Genomic DNA, 12,801 nt, shown 5'->3' on the forward strand with positions numbered 1-12,801 from the left:
GTAACCGCTTGCAGGTGCTGGGATTTCAGGGGAACTGTCCCAGCGCCCGGCACACGCTGGGAAAGCTCAGCCCTGTGCAATCCTACCCGGAGCTGCTACTGCACACGGAGAGGGATCCAGCCCGGGCTGGGTAACGTGGGGATGGGCATGGCAAAAGCTGGGGGAAAATGGGGAAAAATCTGTAGGAAAATGGGGAAAATCTGTGGAAGAATGGGAGAAAAATCTGGGGCAAAATCCATGGAAAAATGGGGGGAAATCTGTGGAAGAATGAGGTAAAATACGTGGAAAAATGGGGAAAAATCAGTGGAAAATGGGGGAGAATCTGTGGAAGAATGGGGCAAAATCCGTAGAAGAATGGGGTAAAGTCCATGGAAGAATGATGTAAAATCAGTGGAAAATGGGGTAAATATGTGGAAAATTGGGGCAAAACCTGTAGAAAAATGGGGCAAAATCCATGGTAGAATGGGGCAAAATCTGTGGAAAATTGGGGCAAAATATGGTGAAAAATGAGTCAAAATATGTCTAAAAATGGTGAAAAATCAGTGGAAAACTGGGGAAGAATCAGTGGAAAACTGGGTCAGGAGTTTATCCTGAGCACCACCACTTATCCAGAGCTCCCACAGGACAATTCCAGAGCTCACACAGGACAATTCCAGAGCTCTGATGGGGACAATTCCAGAGCTCACTCAGGGACAATTCCAGAGCTCAGATGGGGACAATTCCAGAGCTCACACGGGGACAATTCCAGATCTCAGATGGGGACAATTCCAGAGCTCACACAGGACAATTCCAGAGCTCACACAGGGACAATTCCAGATCTCAGACAGGGAAAATTCCAGAGCTCAGATGGGGACAATTCCAGAGCTCACTCAGGGACAATTCCAGAGCTCCCACAGGACAATTCCAGAGCTAACTCAGGACAATTCCTGAGCTCACTCTGGGACAATTCCAGAGCTCACACAGGACAATTCCAGAGCTCACTCAGGACAATTCCAGAGCTCAGACAGGGACAATTCCAGAGCTCACACAGGACAATTCCAGAGCTCAAACAGGACAATTCCAGAGCTCACTCAGGACAATTCCAGTGCCAGGGACACCCCAGGGAGGTGCCATCCCAAAGCCACCCCAGTGCCACAATGCTGCCACTCCTCCAGCAGCAGACCTGGCAGGGGTGCCATCCTCCCCAGCATTCCCACCCTTCCCAATCCCTGAGGATGCTGCTCCCACTGGAGCCCCTGGGGCTGCTCCCAAGGCTGCAGCTGAGAGGAGGTGACAGGAACGAGCCCCTGAGGTGACAGCACTGCCAGGGAATCCATGAATTCTGCATTCCTCTCCCAGACTCCGGAGCTGGAAATCCCCCTGGGATGGCAGGCATTGAAGCGTTCTCCCAGTGAGGAAGGGGCTAAGGTGCCTTCCCAAATTTTCTGCCCCTTGTTGTCTGCCCAAGCTCCTTCAGCCAAGCAACACCCTCAGGAAAGCTGGAAAATGGGATTTTGAGTGGCAAGACCCCATTGTGGCTTCAATTTTAACCCCAAGTCGGGGGGGAAAAAAAAGCAAGGAGTTGGGAGAATAATTTTTTCATTAAAATCAAAATCGATCCATAATGAAAATAGACTTGGAATGGGAAAAGTTGAGGGCAAATGGAAGCTTTTAAAGATTCTTTTGACTGACAATAACCTGAAGACCCTCCAGGAACTCCAGCCTGGAATAATCAGATTAAATGGAAACTAATATACGATCCTGAAATTCATCCCATGCTGCTCTAAACTTGGAGCAGCTGGGTAATTTTGCCTACAGGTTTGTGCCTCCTGCCCAGCAGTTCACACGGAATTGTTTGGCCAAACTTAAATCTACCAGGAAGGGAAAAAAAACCCCACTTTTCCCTTTCATATGTGTTAAAGCAAAGCCAGCTTTTCCAAGCAGCTGGGAGCAGGGAATGGATATGGCTGCAGGTATTTCCTTTGGGAATTCCCAGCCTGGAGTTTGCCTGATTTAAAATCAATAAGTGATTTATAAAAAGATCCAGGAATGAGGAATTCTCTGGGTTGGGGCAGTGCAGGTGTTGGTGGGGACACAAACTCACCTCCAGCAGCTCCTCACCACTGATCCCTCCACATTCCCAAAACACGAACCAAATCCATGTTTTTAGAGGAATGTTGGGGAATGGAAGATGGGTGGATCCAGGGAGGCCCTGGCACAGATTCCCAGGGATCCATGGATCCCTGGAAGTGCCAAGGCCAGGCTGGATGGGGCTGGAGCAGCCTGGCACAGTGGGAGGTGTCCCTGCCATGGCATGGGATGAGCTTTCAGTCCTTTCCAGCCCCTCTGGGAACGTGTGGATGGTCCAACATCCAGCTTCCCACATCCCTTTGCCATGGGATCATGCCTTCCTGCTGGTTCTTCCCAAATTACGCAAGCACAAATTATTTCCTCGTTCCCTATGCCCAAGGGATGAGCTAAAACCCCTCTGGCCACTCACATCCACTTTCTGCTCCCCCCAGGAACAGGCCTAAATGTGGGATTAAAAAAAAATAATCTGTAAGAATTCCTTCTTTTTTAGGGGGAGAGCATGTGGGATGAGCTGGATCCAGCCTTGCCACAGCTGGTGGCCAATGGGCAGAGATGCAAACCCAGCTGGGCTTGTGAGGAGACCTCGTGCTTCCATAAGGCTGGAATCTTGGGAAAAAAGGGGGAAAAGTCACTTCTACCTCACTTATACCAAGTGTAAATACTTGGGGTACCCCAAGGGTCAATAACTTCCATGTGGGGAACAAAAATAAAAGAAATCAAATGGATTGTTTCTGATCCAGGAACGGCCCTGAGATGTCTCCAGCCATGGTGGAGCTGGAGCTGCTCGGGATGGACATGGGGTGACCAGCTGGCCATGTCCTGACTGTCTCAGCTCTGGAATTTCCTTGGACCTGACAGCGAACCAGGAGGAGGGAGCAGGATTGGGATGAGCCAGGAAAACACAGCCCAGAGAAGGGCACGATCCCAGGGGGCTCAGCCCACTGAGGGACCCCAACCCTGCCCTCCAGAACTTCTGCAGAAGGTGGTGGGACCTCGGGGACCTCCGAGCTGGCAGGAGCAGCTCCCGGGTGGAATTTTCCTCCCCGCAGATTCCCGGTGCTGACTCGGGAATGCCGCAGCATTTTCCTTCCAGTGCTGAACTCCGGGGTAAAAATCCTCTCCACAAAACCCTTCCCAGTGAGCAGATAACACCACGTGGTTCTGATTTCCTCCCACCTCGGAATAATTGTTCCTTTTCTCTTTTAAATTCTCGTCCCAGGGAAATGTTTCCAATGGAATCCCCTCCTGCCCCTTTGGATGGGTTTTATCTTCCAGGCACTGCTCTGGAGCAGAATGGGGAGATTGGATTGGAATAAAAAAAAGTGAAAAAAAAAAGCTTAACAAGCAGCAAACAGGAATGGGAATGCTGGTCTGGGATCCATTATCCCTGACCCAGGGGTTGGAAAGCAAAAGAAATTCATTAAATTGGGGAGGGGGAGGCCAGCGCTGTTGGGTGCCCGGTCCGGGTGGGGTGCCTGGGGGGTGTCACCTGTGTCACCCATCACCCATCCAGGGCTGCACCCCTGGAGAAGGAGCAGCTTGGAAGGAAAATCCACTGAAACCATGAGCAAAGGCACCCTGGAACCCCGGGGAGAAGGGGAGGGAGAATTCTCCTCTGGCAGCCCTGGATCCCCGGGATGGGGACGGACCCTCGGACACGACACCAAATTTTGGATTCTGCCCAAAACACAAACTAATCCCAGGACTCACCTCATGCTCCACCTGCCACCCCATTCCCACAGGAGCTGCCTTATCCCTGGTGAGCCACATCAGGGCAGGCACCGGGGCTCCTTCTTTTTGTTCCCCTTTTTAGCACTTCCAGGAAAAACAAAAACCCAGTGAAGCTCCTGCTGGTTATTCAAGGATTGTTTACTTTAATTCCTTTCCAGGAACACTCTCCCAGTGGTGCCCATTTGATATAAGTGGTCAAAAAGTTGCAAAAAAAACATGGGAAAGGGCATTCCTGCATCCACAGCCCACAGAACCCCAGAGATCCCTCCTGGTTTGTTTTCCCATTTTTGGTTCAAACCCAATTTTTCATTTTTTGTTTCAGCTGCTTTTGGCAACACCAACACCTCGCCCAAAAGCAGTAATGATTATTTGCTTGCCTTTTTCCCAATTCCACAGGAATTCCTGAATGGAGCAGCCTGGCAAAAGAAATCAACCACCGAGGTGAGAAAAAGCAGCTCCCAGAGCGAGTGGGCAGATTGGCCGGGAATATTCTGGAAAACAGAACAAGGATACGGATAGAGGCAGGAGATGTTTGGAAGGGAGCTGCCCATTCTCCACCTCCCCAGCTGGTCCCTCTTGTCCTGGCCATCCTTTTCCCTCAGTCCTGCACGGGATAAGGCCAATTCCTGTCCTCAAAGAACTTCCTCAGGCCCTGCAGGTTGACGGGGGGGAAATAGGGGCCGATCCTTTTCCGGATCCACCACTTCCCGTCGGCGGCGTGCTTCCCCCCGGGCTGGCTGAACTTGTACTTGAAGTGTTCCCCCCGGATCCACCTGTGGGAGACAAGAGCAGCAGCTCAGGGCTTGGCATGACTTCTGGGAAGAGCCTTGGACCATGGTTTTGTTCCCTTTGGATTGGTGTTTCGGAGTCTTTCTGGATGGAGAAATTAGCTTGAGGGTGCTCAGGGTGGCTCCAAATCCTAGTACTCCATCCATCCATCCATCCATCCATCATCCATCCATCCATCCATCCATCCATCCATTATCCATCCATCCATCATCCATCCATCCATCCATCCATCATCTATCCATCATCCATCCATCCATCCATCCATCCATCCATCCATCCATCATCCATCCATCATCCATCCATCCATCCATCCATCCATCCATCCATCATCCATCCATCCATCCATCCATCATCTATCCATCATCCATCCATCCATCCATCCATCCATCCATCCATCCATCCATCATCCATCCATCCATCCATCCATCCATCCATCCATCCATCCATCATCCATCCATCCATCCATCCATCCATCCATCCATCCATCCATGGGATGCTCACAGCACTCAGCAGTGACACTGGGAAGGTTTTGGAAGGCTTTGGGAAGGTTTTGGGAAGAGTTTGGGAAGGCTTTGGGAAGGTTTTGGGAATGTTTTGGGAAGAGTTTTGGAAAGCTTCGGGAAGGTTTTGGGAAGGTTTTGGGAAGACTTTGGGAAGCTCCCAAGCTCCTCTTGGTGCCATTCAGGAATCGCAGCTGTGCCTTGGGAATGATGCATGAGGAGAGGAGCTTTAACACCCCCTGCCCTGAGCACTCCCCACACCTTCCCACAGCTAAGTATGACAGAATAATAATAAAAGCAGAATAATACGATTTTTTGCCTTTCTCAGAGCCTTCCTGGAGTGTTTCTGCCTGGGATATTTCGGGCAGGGAGTCTGACTCCCCCAGCACCCCCTGCCCAGCCGGCGCGGCTCTGAGCGCATCTGTTTTCCGGCTGCTCCGGGAGCTGACAGCGAAGGAGGCTTGAAAGCGGTGCAGAAAGAAACATTCATCAGTGTCAGGAAACACTCCGGGAGCTGCCCACGCCGCTGGATCCGGGGGGTTTGTCCCCCTTGATGTAGGACATGCTGACAAGGGCCGGAGCGGCGCCTTCGCCGGGAGCATCGCCGGCGTCGCCGGCCGAGTCCATAAAATACCCACGAAATAAAACTGTCAAAGTCGTGTCAGTGCTCATTTAAACCTGCTCTGCTCCACTAGGAAAATACAGACCCTGCTACCGAGCAGGGCACCGCGGCTGTGGGATCCCGGCAGCGGCGGGAGGGTCCTTCCTGCTGCTAAAACAATCAGGGACGGCTCCGATGGGTTTGCCATCGGCGCTCGGGGCTGGGAGAAAGTGGCACACCCAGTCCAAGGGTGGCTGCCAGCACAGCCCAACAGCCCTGCTTCAAGTCCTGCTGGAACCAGGAGAGCACCACAGGGAGGATTCTCCTACAAAACCATGGGAATTTGGGATGCCCAGGGAGGTTTGGAGTCCCCATCCCTGGAAGTGTCCAAGGAATTCCTGGACGTGGCACTCAGAGCTCTGGGCTGGGGACAAGGTGGGCATCGGGCACAGGTGGGATGGACTTAAGGCCTTTTCCAGCCTCATTGAGCCTGGGATTCTGTGGTCATCACACCCATCATGTTTTCCAGAGCAGCTGGGGCTGCCCCTGGGTCCCTGGCAGTGTCCCAGGCCAGGCTGGACAGGGCTGGGAGCAGCCTGGGACAGTGGGAGGTGTCCCTGCCATGGCAGGGGTGGCACTGGACGGGCTCTAAGGTCCCTTCCATCCCAAACCATTCCAGGATTCCACAATTCAATGACCTCCATTTCCCCCCTCCTCTGAGGACGAAGGAAGATAAACGGGAAAAGGGGCCCTGGGTGGAATTTGGGGAGCACAAACCTGCATCTGACCCCCACAAACTCTGCCCTGCAGCTGCTGCCTTCACTCCAGGCTGGCCCATTCCTGCACTCCCTCTTTTCCCTGCTTCCTGAGGCTGGGAAAAGCCAAACAGGGGCTGGACTGTGATTCCCACTGGGTTTCCTTTGCAGGAGCACGAAATTCCTGTTAATAACTGGAGTGTTACTGAGCAGCCTCGTCCCTGAGGGCCCAGGATGATTGGAGATTCCCAATCTGTGCTGCCTGACTGCTTTCTGGAATTCCCAAAACATCTCCACCCCCAATCCCAGATCCACCTCCCAGAAACACTTCAGAGGCTGATTTTATGGCAGCCTCCTGCTCCCAGCATCCCTCCACCTGCCACTCTGATGCTTTGGGGTTTTTCCTTCACTAAGTGGCTGCAGAGCACTTCCCAAGCTGGACCCATCTCCATATATTCCCAAAACAAATGTGAGCAAGGTGGAAAAGCTGGAACCCAGGAGGGAATATTTCCTTGCCAGGCTCAGGATGTAGAAGCTGCAGTGTTTAATACCCACTGGAGCCCCTCATTTCAGGGCTCACAGAGTTTACAAGCTCTGCCAGTGTTTATAACCTGCCTGGGTGCCTCAATCCTGGAATTATGGAGTTTTCCAGCTCCCCCAGTGCTGGTCCTGCTCCCTCTTCCTGGGATTCAGGGAGGGAAGGTGCTCCAAACTCCCATCCTTCCAGGGCTCACAGAGTTTGTGCAGTCTGGGGCTTCCACAGGGATCTCCTGGCAGCTGGAAGGGATCCACAGGCCTTGGAGACTGAGCCTGCAGGAGATTCCCTAATTCCTGCTCTGGAGAAACAGCAACAGCTTCGGGAAGGTCGGGAAGGAGCTGCCTGACCTCACCAGGATGTCCCAGGTGCTCAGAGAAGGATGAGAAGGATCTGTGGGGCAGAGGAACCATGGAAGGGTGGGGAAGGATGATCCCAGCCACCAGCAGCTTCCTGGGATTTACTGAGCAAACTCAGGCTGGCAGCTCCTCCTGGCTTTGAAAAATGGTTCTAAACGGAAGGATTTTGATGGGATATTGGGAAGGAATTCCTCCCTGTGAGGGTGAAGAGGCCCTGGTGCAGATACTCAGAGAAGCTGCTCCACGCTGGAAGTGTCCAAGGCCAGCTTGGATGGGGTCTGGTGGAGGATATCCCTGCCCATGGAAAGGGTGGGACTGGATGGCACTCCAAGAACTCTTCCAGGACATGGCAAACCCTCTGTGCTGTGAGAAAAAGGGGACAAAAGGATCCTTTGGGCAACTTCGCTGCCAGGAGAGCGACAACACCGATAGAGGAGGGAGGACTGAACCACCCCGAGGATCTTTCTGCCACCACCCTTCGGGCTGGGCAAGGCCCTGGCCTCGGGGGGAGGCCAGAAAAAGCTAAAAATAATCAGCATTATTTCTTAAATCAACATTTTGCCCTCAGCAGATGCCCGGCAGCAGCTGCCCCGCTCGTGGATCAGCCCCTCCTGACGCCTCCCAAATGGACGTGTCAGAAATTAGAAATTAGCAGCAATATTGGAGTTGTTGGGATGGAGGCCTAAATCTCCCAGACAGCTGTAATTAGTTCCAGAGGGTGCAGCTGTCTCCCTGCAACAGCTGAGGGGTTCCAGGGAAAAAAAACCCCAGTGGTGGTTTCTGTTAGAATTAATGGCCTGCCAAGGCGAGCAGGGCTGGGAGAGGGAAAGGAAGAGAGCAAAACCTGGGGTTTTGGGGCTGTTGGGGATTTTTTTGGGGCTGTTTTATCTCAGGGTTCGCTGCTCTGCTGTAAATCAGGTGGTGGGAAGCCCAAATTCATCAAGGTAACATTGCTGCAGCATCGCTGTTCCTGCCCTGTTGGTGGGAGGGAGCATAAATTAATTAATCTTGGCCTAAATTGAGGGAATCAGGGCAGTTTTGGGGTTGTTTTTTAGTGCTGCTGATTCTGAGGCTCCTGCAAGGTCTGGTCCCACAGAGCTGGAGCATCCCAAGGGCAGCTGATCCTCAAAAGGCCCTTGGGAAGGGGCACAGTGGGGTTTTTCCTCTCTGGATGGGTCAGGAAGGGTGGGACAACACCAAGGGCAGAGAAAATTGTTGAGGGGGGGAAAAAAACCTGGCTCCAGATGGATCCAAGGATGGAATTCAGCCTGCCAAGGAAGAGAGATCCCATGGCCACCACATTTCCCAGCCTGGGGGAAGTCCTGCCAGCTTGGGATGAGCTCTGCCTTCCCTGAAATACTCAGGGGTTTTTTCCCCACAAAGAAAACCCCTTAAATTTCCCTTCAGGACAGTGGAATTTAGCTCTGGTAGTAGCTGAGGGATTCTTTTCCACCTAATCCCAGTGAGGCTTGGATTTTCCTGGAATTCCCACTCCCAGCCTGCTCTCAGCACTGCTCCAGAGTCACCTCTGTCCCTCTGGGAGGGTCCAAACCCCAGATTGGCTTCTAGAAAATGCAAATATGACCAAGCTCTTCCCATGGCCTGGGCTGACTCCACAGATCCCAGCCCAGATATCAAGTCCAGTTAATTTTAAATGGGAAATAATAAAATAAAATCCCATAAAAGAAGATCCCAAGTGCCCTGTGTTCCAAAGCATCCAAAGGGAAGCACCAGCTCCCACTACAAATCCAGCTCTTCACACCCATGGTGGAGCTTTTCCCACAAAGTGCTGCTTTAATTGGAATAAAAATCCTGAAGTGACATTATTTAATATCAGAGACACCAAACAGACCCAAAAACCTGGTGGTTTTTTTTTTTTTTTCCCTCCTGTGGGCTAAATCTGATTTTTGTTTCCTTTGATTGTTGCAGCCTTTTCCATGGTGTGTTCAACACTTCTTAATTTCTCAGCCCAAGCCCTCCCATTCAGATTTATGAGGGCTGGGCTTTTATGAACTATCCCCTGCCCCAGAATATTTGGGAAATCCACATTCCCCAAACATCACCAGCCCTGAGCTCCGAGCTTCCCACTCAGGCAGGCCCTCAACAATGCCCTCATTTTTAATCAGTCACCTGTTTCTCATTTGAAGTTTATCACACTTGAAAAAATACTATAATTTCTTGAGTTGTAAAGAGCCCTCCAAACTTTGGTCTCCGAAATTTCATTTCGAAGGCATTAACTCATTCTGAAAGTCCCTTGGCTATTTGAGGTGTAGAGTTTCCATTAACAGAACAAACTCCGTGGAGGACGGAGTGCAAGGTTCTTATGGAAAACAGTCCCTTCCCCTAATTATTTAGTCTAGCAGGGAATGAAAATAATTAAGTCTCAAAATTCCCTTTGGAGTGGAGGGAGGGGGGAATAATGGTAGGAAAATTAGGAGTTTTTTCCACCCAGCTACTGTGGTGGCAATTGAAGGGATCCCTAAAGCTGGCAGCAAACTTTCCCCTCAATCTGGATGAAAGTCCAGGATCGTGGAATTACAGGATCAGGGATGGTTGGGATGGAAGGGAGGTTAAAAATCACCCAGTTCCATCCTCTGCCAAGGGCACCAGGCCACAGAGGGCAGGGTTATGGAATTTTGGGAAGGAATTCCTGGCTGGGAGGGTGGGGAAGCCCTGGCAGAGATTCCCAGAGAAGCTGTGGCTGCCCCTGGATCCTGGAAGTGTCCAAGGCCAGGCTGGACAGGGCTTGGAGCAGCCTGGGACAGTGGAAGGTGCTGGAGATGGAACTGGATGAGCTTTGAGATCCTTCCCAACCCAAACCGTTCCAGGATTCAGGGATTTTTACCATCTTGAGGTTTACAAAGCACCTCAGAGGAAACATTTAGGTAAAAGTGGGAAGTTTTCTGGGCCCCAGCTGGAGAAGGAGTCTCTCTCCTCAGAAGTCTGGGGGATGCAGTTCCCTAAAGCTGGAAAACATCCCTGGGATCCAGGGGAGCTGCATTCCACCCAGAGCTCTGGACCTGCACCCCTGTTTGCAGTGCATCCTCAGAGCCTCGAATGGAAAACATTAGCAGCAGCATAACATGACTTGAGTCGATCCAAAATGCCCCAAAAAAATGTTTTCTCAGTTAAAAATAACTCTATCAACAAAACAGACGCTTTTGGGACAAAATTCCTTTTGTATAAAACCTCGGAGTTTTCCTCTGTGCCTTTCCCTGGCTGATGTTGGCTTTGTCTCTTCCTTGAAAACACAAACAATTCCAAGACGAGTGTCCACAAACTCAGCAATTCCTGCAGGGCTGTTTTCTCTTTGAAACACCTCAGGAGGTCCTGGGAAACGGTGGGGTTTGACCTGAGCTGACAAAGAGAAGGTGGCAAAAACCCCAAAGCTGAGGGGCAGGAAAGCACAGCAGGAGGGGCCATTCCTGCAGCACCCAGCCCTTCATGGATCTGCTGGGAATGGGCTCATCCCAAGGGTCCCTGGGGCACCTCCAGGGGGGAATGGAGGTGCTGGCAGCACCCTGGTGTCCATCAGAGCCACCCTAAATCCCTAAATCCCACCCTAGATCCCGCCTGGGTCCCATCAAACCCCAAGAGGAACCTCCTGTGCATGTCCAGGATGGGATCAAGGTGGTTTCCAGCTCCCTTGGGATAACTCCAGGCTTACCTTGGAGGGTCTCTGCCTGCAAAGGGGTTTGTGGCCAGCAGGGACAAGGTCTCCTCCTCCTGGGCCAGCAGCTTCCCAGCCAGGTGGATGATCCATTCGTTCTGCTCGTAGGTCTTTGGGGAAGGAAGGAGAAATGGCAACCTTAGGAACAGCTGGGCTTTTCCTGGGGTTAAAGATTTCTGGCCTTGGGGAGAGATTTTGGCAGATTTGGGTGGAAAATGGTGAATTTCCCAGTGTTTCAGCACATGTCCCATGGGATGCTTGAGGTCCAGACAGAGACTGGCCCCCTCAGGGAGGAGGGAGAGCTTCCCTGGGTTTGTCTCATCTCATCTGCCAATTCTGCCCCCAAATATTTGATTTAAATCATTTATTTAGCAGCAAACCCCACAGGGTAACCATAACAGCACATTTCCTATGGATAACCCATCCATCCCTTTAATCCAGATTGCTTTCCCCCGGGAAAAGGGTTTGGGTTGGTTCCCTTGTGTTATCCAAAGGAAAACAGAAGGAAGTGGCTTCTCTATTCCCAGCTCCTGACTCCTCTTTATTTCCTGCTGTGTGCTCCATCCTCTTTAAATCCCCTCTCAGGGAACCCCTTCTGGAGCAGCGCAGGGGCAGAGTTTGACTCTGAATTCAGGTAATCCTGAGGAAGCAGGGATTTGGCCTGGATGATCCTTATGGATTCCTTCCAGCTCGAGACATTCCCTGATTTTGTCTCCTCACTCCCTGCAGGAATCCTGCTTCTTCAGCCTCCCTAAAAGCATTTCCCTGAGATTTCTCCTTTTCCTCGTTTTTCCCTGGGTGGATTTTTGAGTGCAAGCAGCAGGGGACACTGTGGGAAAGGGAAAAGCCTGGAGCTGTACCTGCAGGGCTCCAGCAAAGCACAGCCCCAGGCAAAGCTGCTCCCCTCACTGCCCGCTTTGGAGACAGCAGAGAAACCATGGAAAGCACCCAGACCCATCCACCTGGCAGGGTTTTTCACCCCAGCTCATCACGATTTACAGGAAAACTCTGGGAATCCATACATCCCTCTGGCTGCCCTGGGACCCATGGACAGAGATCACAGACAGTGTCTCTGTACAGAGCCCCCAGAGACACTGGCTGTAATCTCTGCCCATGGAAAAGAGTTTTCAATCTTACAGGATCAATTACCAGCTCTGAGTGTTTGATATCAGTAATAATTAAGTGTGGCACGGGTGCAAAAGTAAAATTTTAGGATTCTAGATGAGGGGTCCAAGGGGACAAGCTGGAGGAAATTGGGTGTGCCTTGTCCTTTTTCTCCTTCTTCATGCCCTCCATGTCTCAATGTGGTGTTGGCATTTTTCTGTTGGTCCAGGCTGGGGACACACTGTCCAACGTAGGTGACAGATATTGGCACGTTCTTGTAAATGCAGCCCAGGGAGTTTCTGGTATTGAATGTTTGTCACATCCCACTGAGGGCAGAGCCCCACACGCTGCCCTGCAGGACAGAGCTGGGCAGGGCAGCAGAACATGTGAGAGATAAACAGAATAAACAACCTGGAAACCAGCACAGACCAATTATGGCTTCTGCTTTGGCAGCGGGGCTGACAGACAGAGACTTCCTACAATCTTGGGATCATCAATACCTCAGATTCCAACAGAAAACCACAGTAATTTCAGCCACAAAGCTTCTCAGGATGATGACTCTCCCCCTCCTGCCTCCGTCCTGCTCCTTCCATCTGCTCTCATCCATCAGGGATGGATGATGGAGGCAGGGATGCTCCCACCAGCCCCTCCACCAACCCCCGGTGCCACCTCCTGCCACAGAGGGTC

The 12,801-nt window shown here is 51.6% G+C and overlaps 1 protein-coding gene across 3 annotated transcripts in view; it reads right to left on the bottom strand.

Annotated features, from left to right (window-relative positions):
- Positions 1-3,921: 3,921 nt before the first annotated feature.
- The window catches only part of LMF1 (lipase maturation factor 1), a 126,415-nt gene continuing 117,535 nt past the window's right edge, over positions 3,922-12,801 (bottom strand). Inside the window, exons 8-9 of one of the 3 annotated variants that reach the window (XM_085592076.1) lie at positions 11,008-11,120; positions 3,922-4,574 (exon numbers count right to left, since the gene is read on the bottom strand). In XM_085592076.1, the coding sequence (XP_085448202.1) occupies positions 4,400-4,574; positions 11,008-11,120 (288 nt within the window). In that variant the 3' untranslated portion in view covers positions 3,922-4,399. The other 2 variants (XM_085592075.1, XM_085592077.1) reach the window with 2 other exon arrangements.

Source organism: Lonchura striata, chromosome 14 (genome assembly GCF_050655825.1).
Source record: "Lonchura striata isolate lonStrDom1 chromosome 14, ASM5065582v1, whole genome shotgun sequence".
Classification (NCBI taxonomy): domain Eukaryota; kingdom Metazoa; phylum Chordata; class Aves; order Passeriformes; family Estrildidae; genus Lonchura; species Lonchura striata.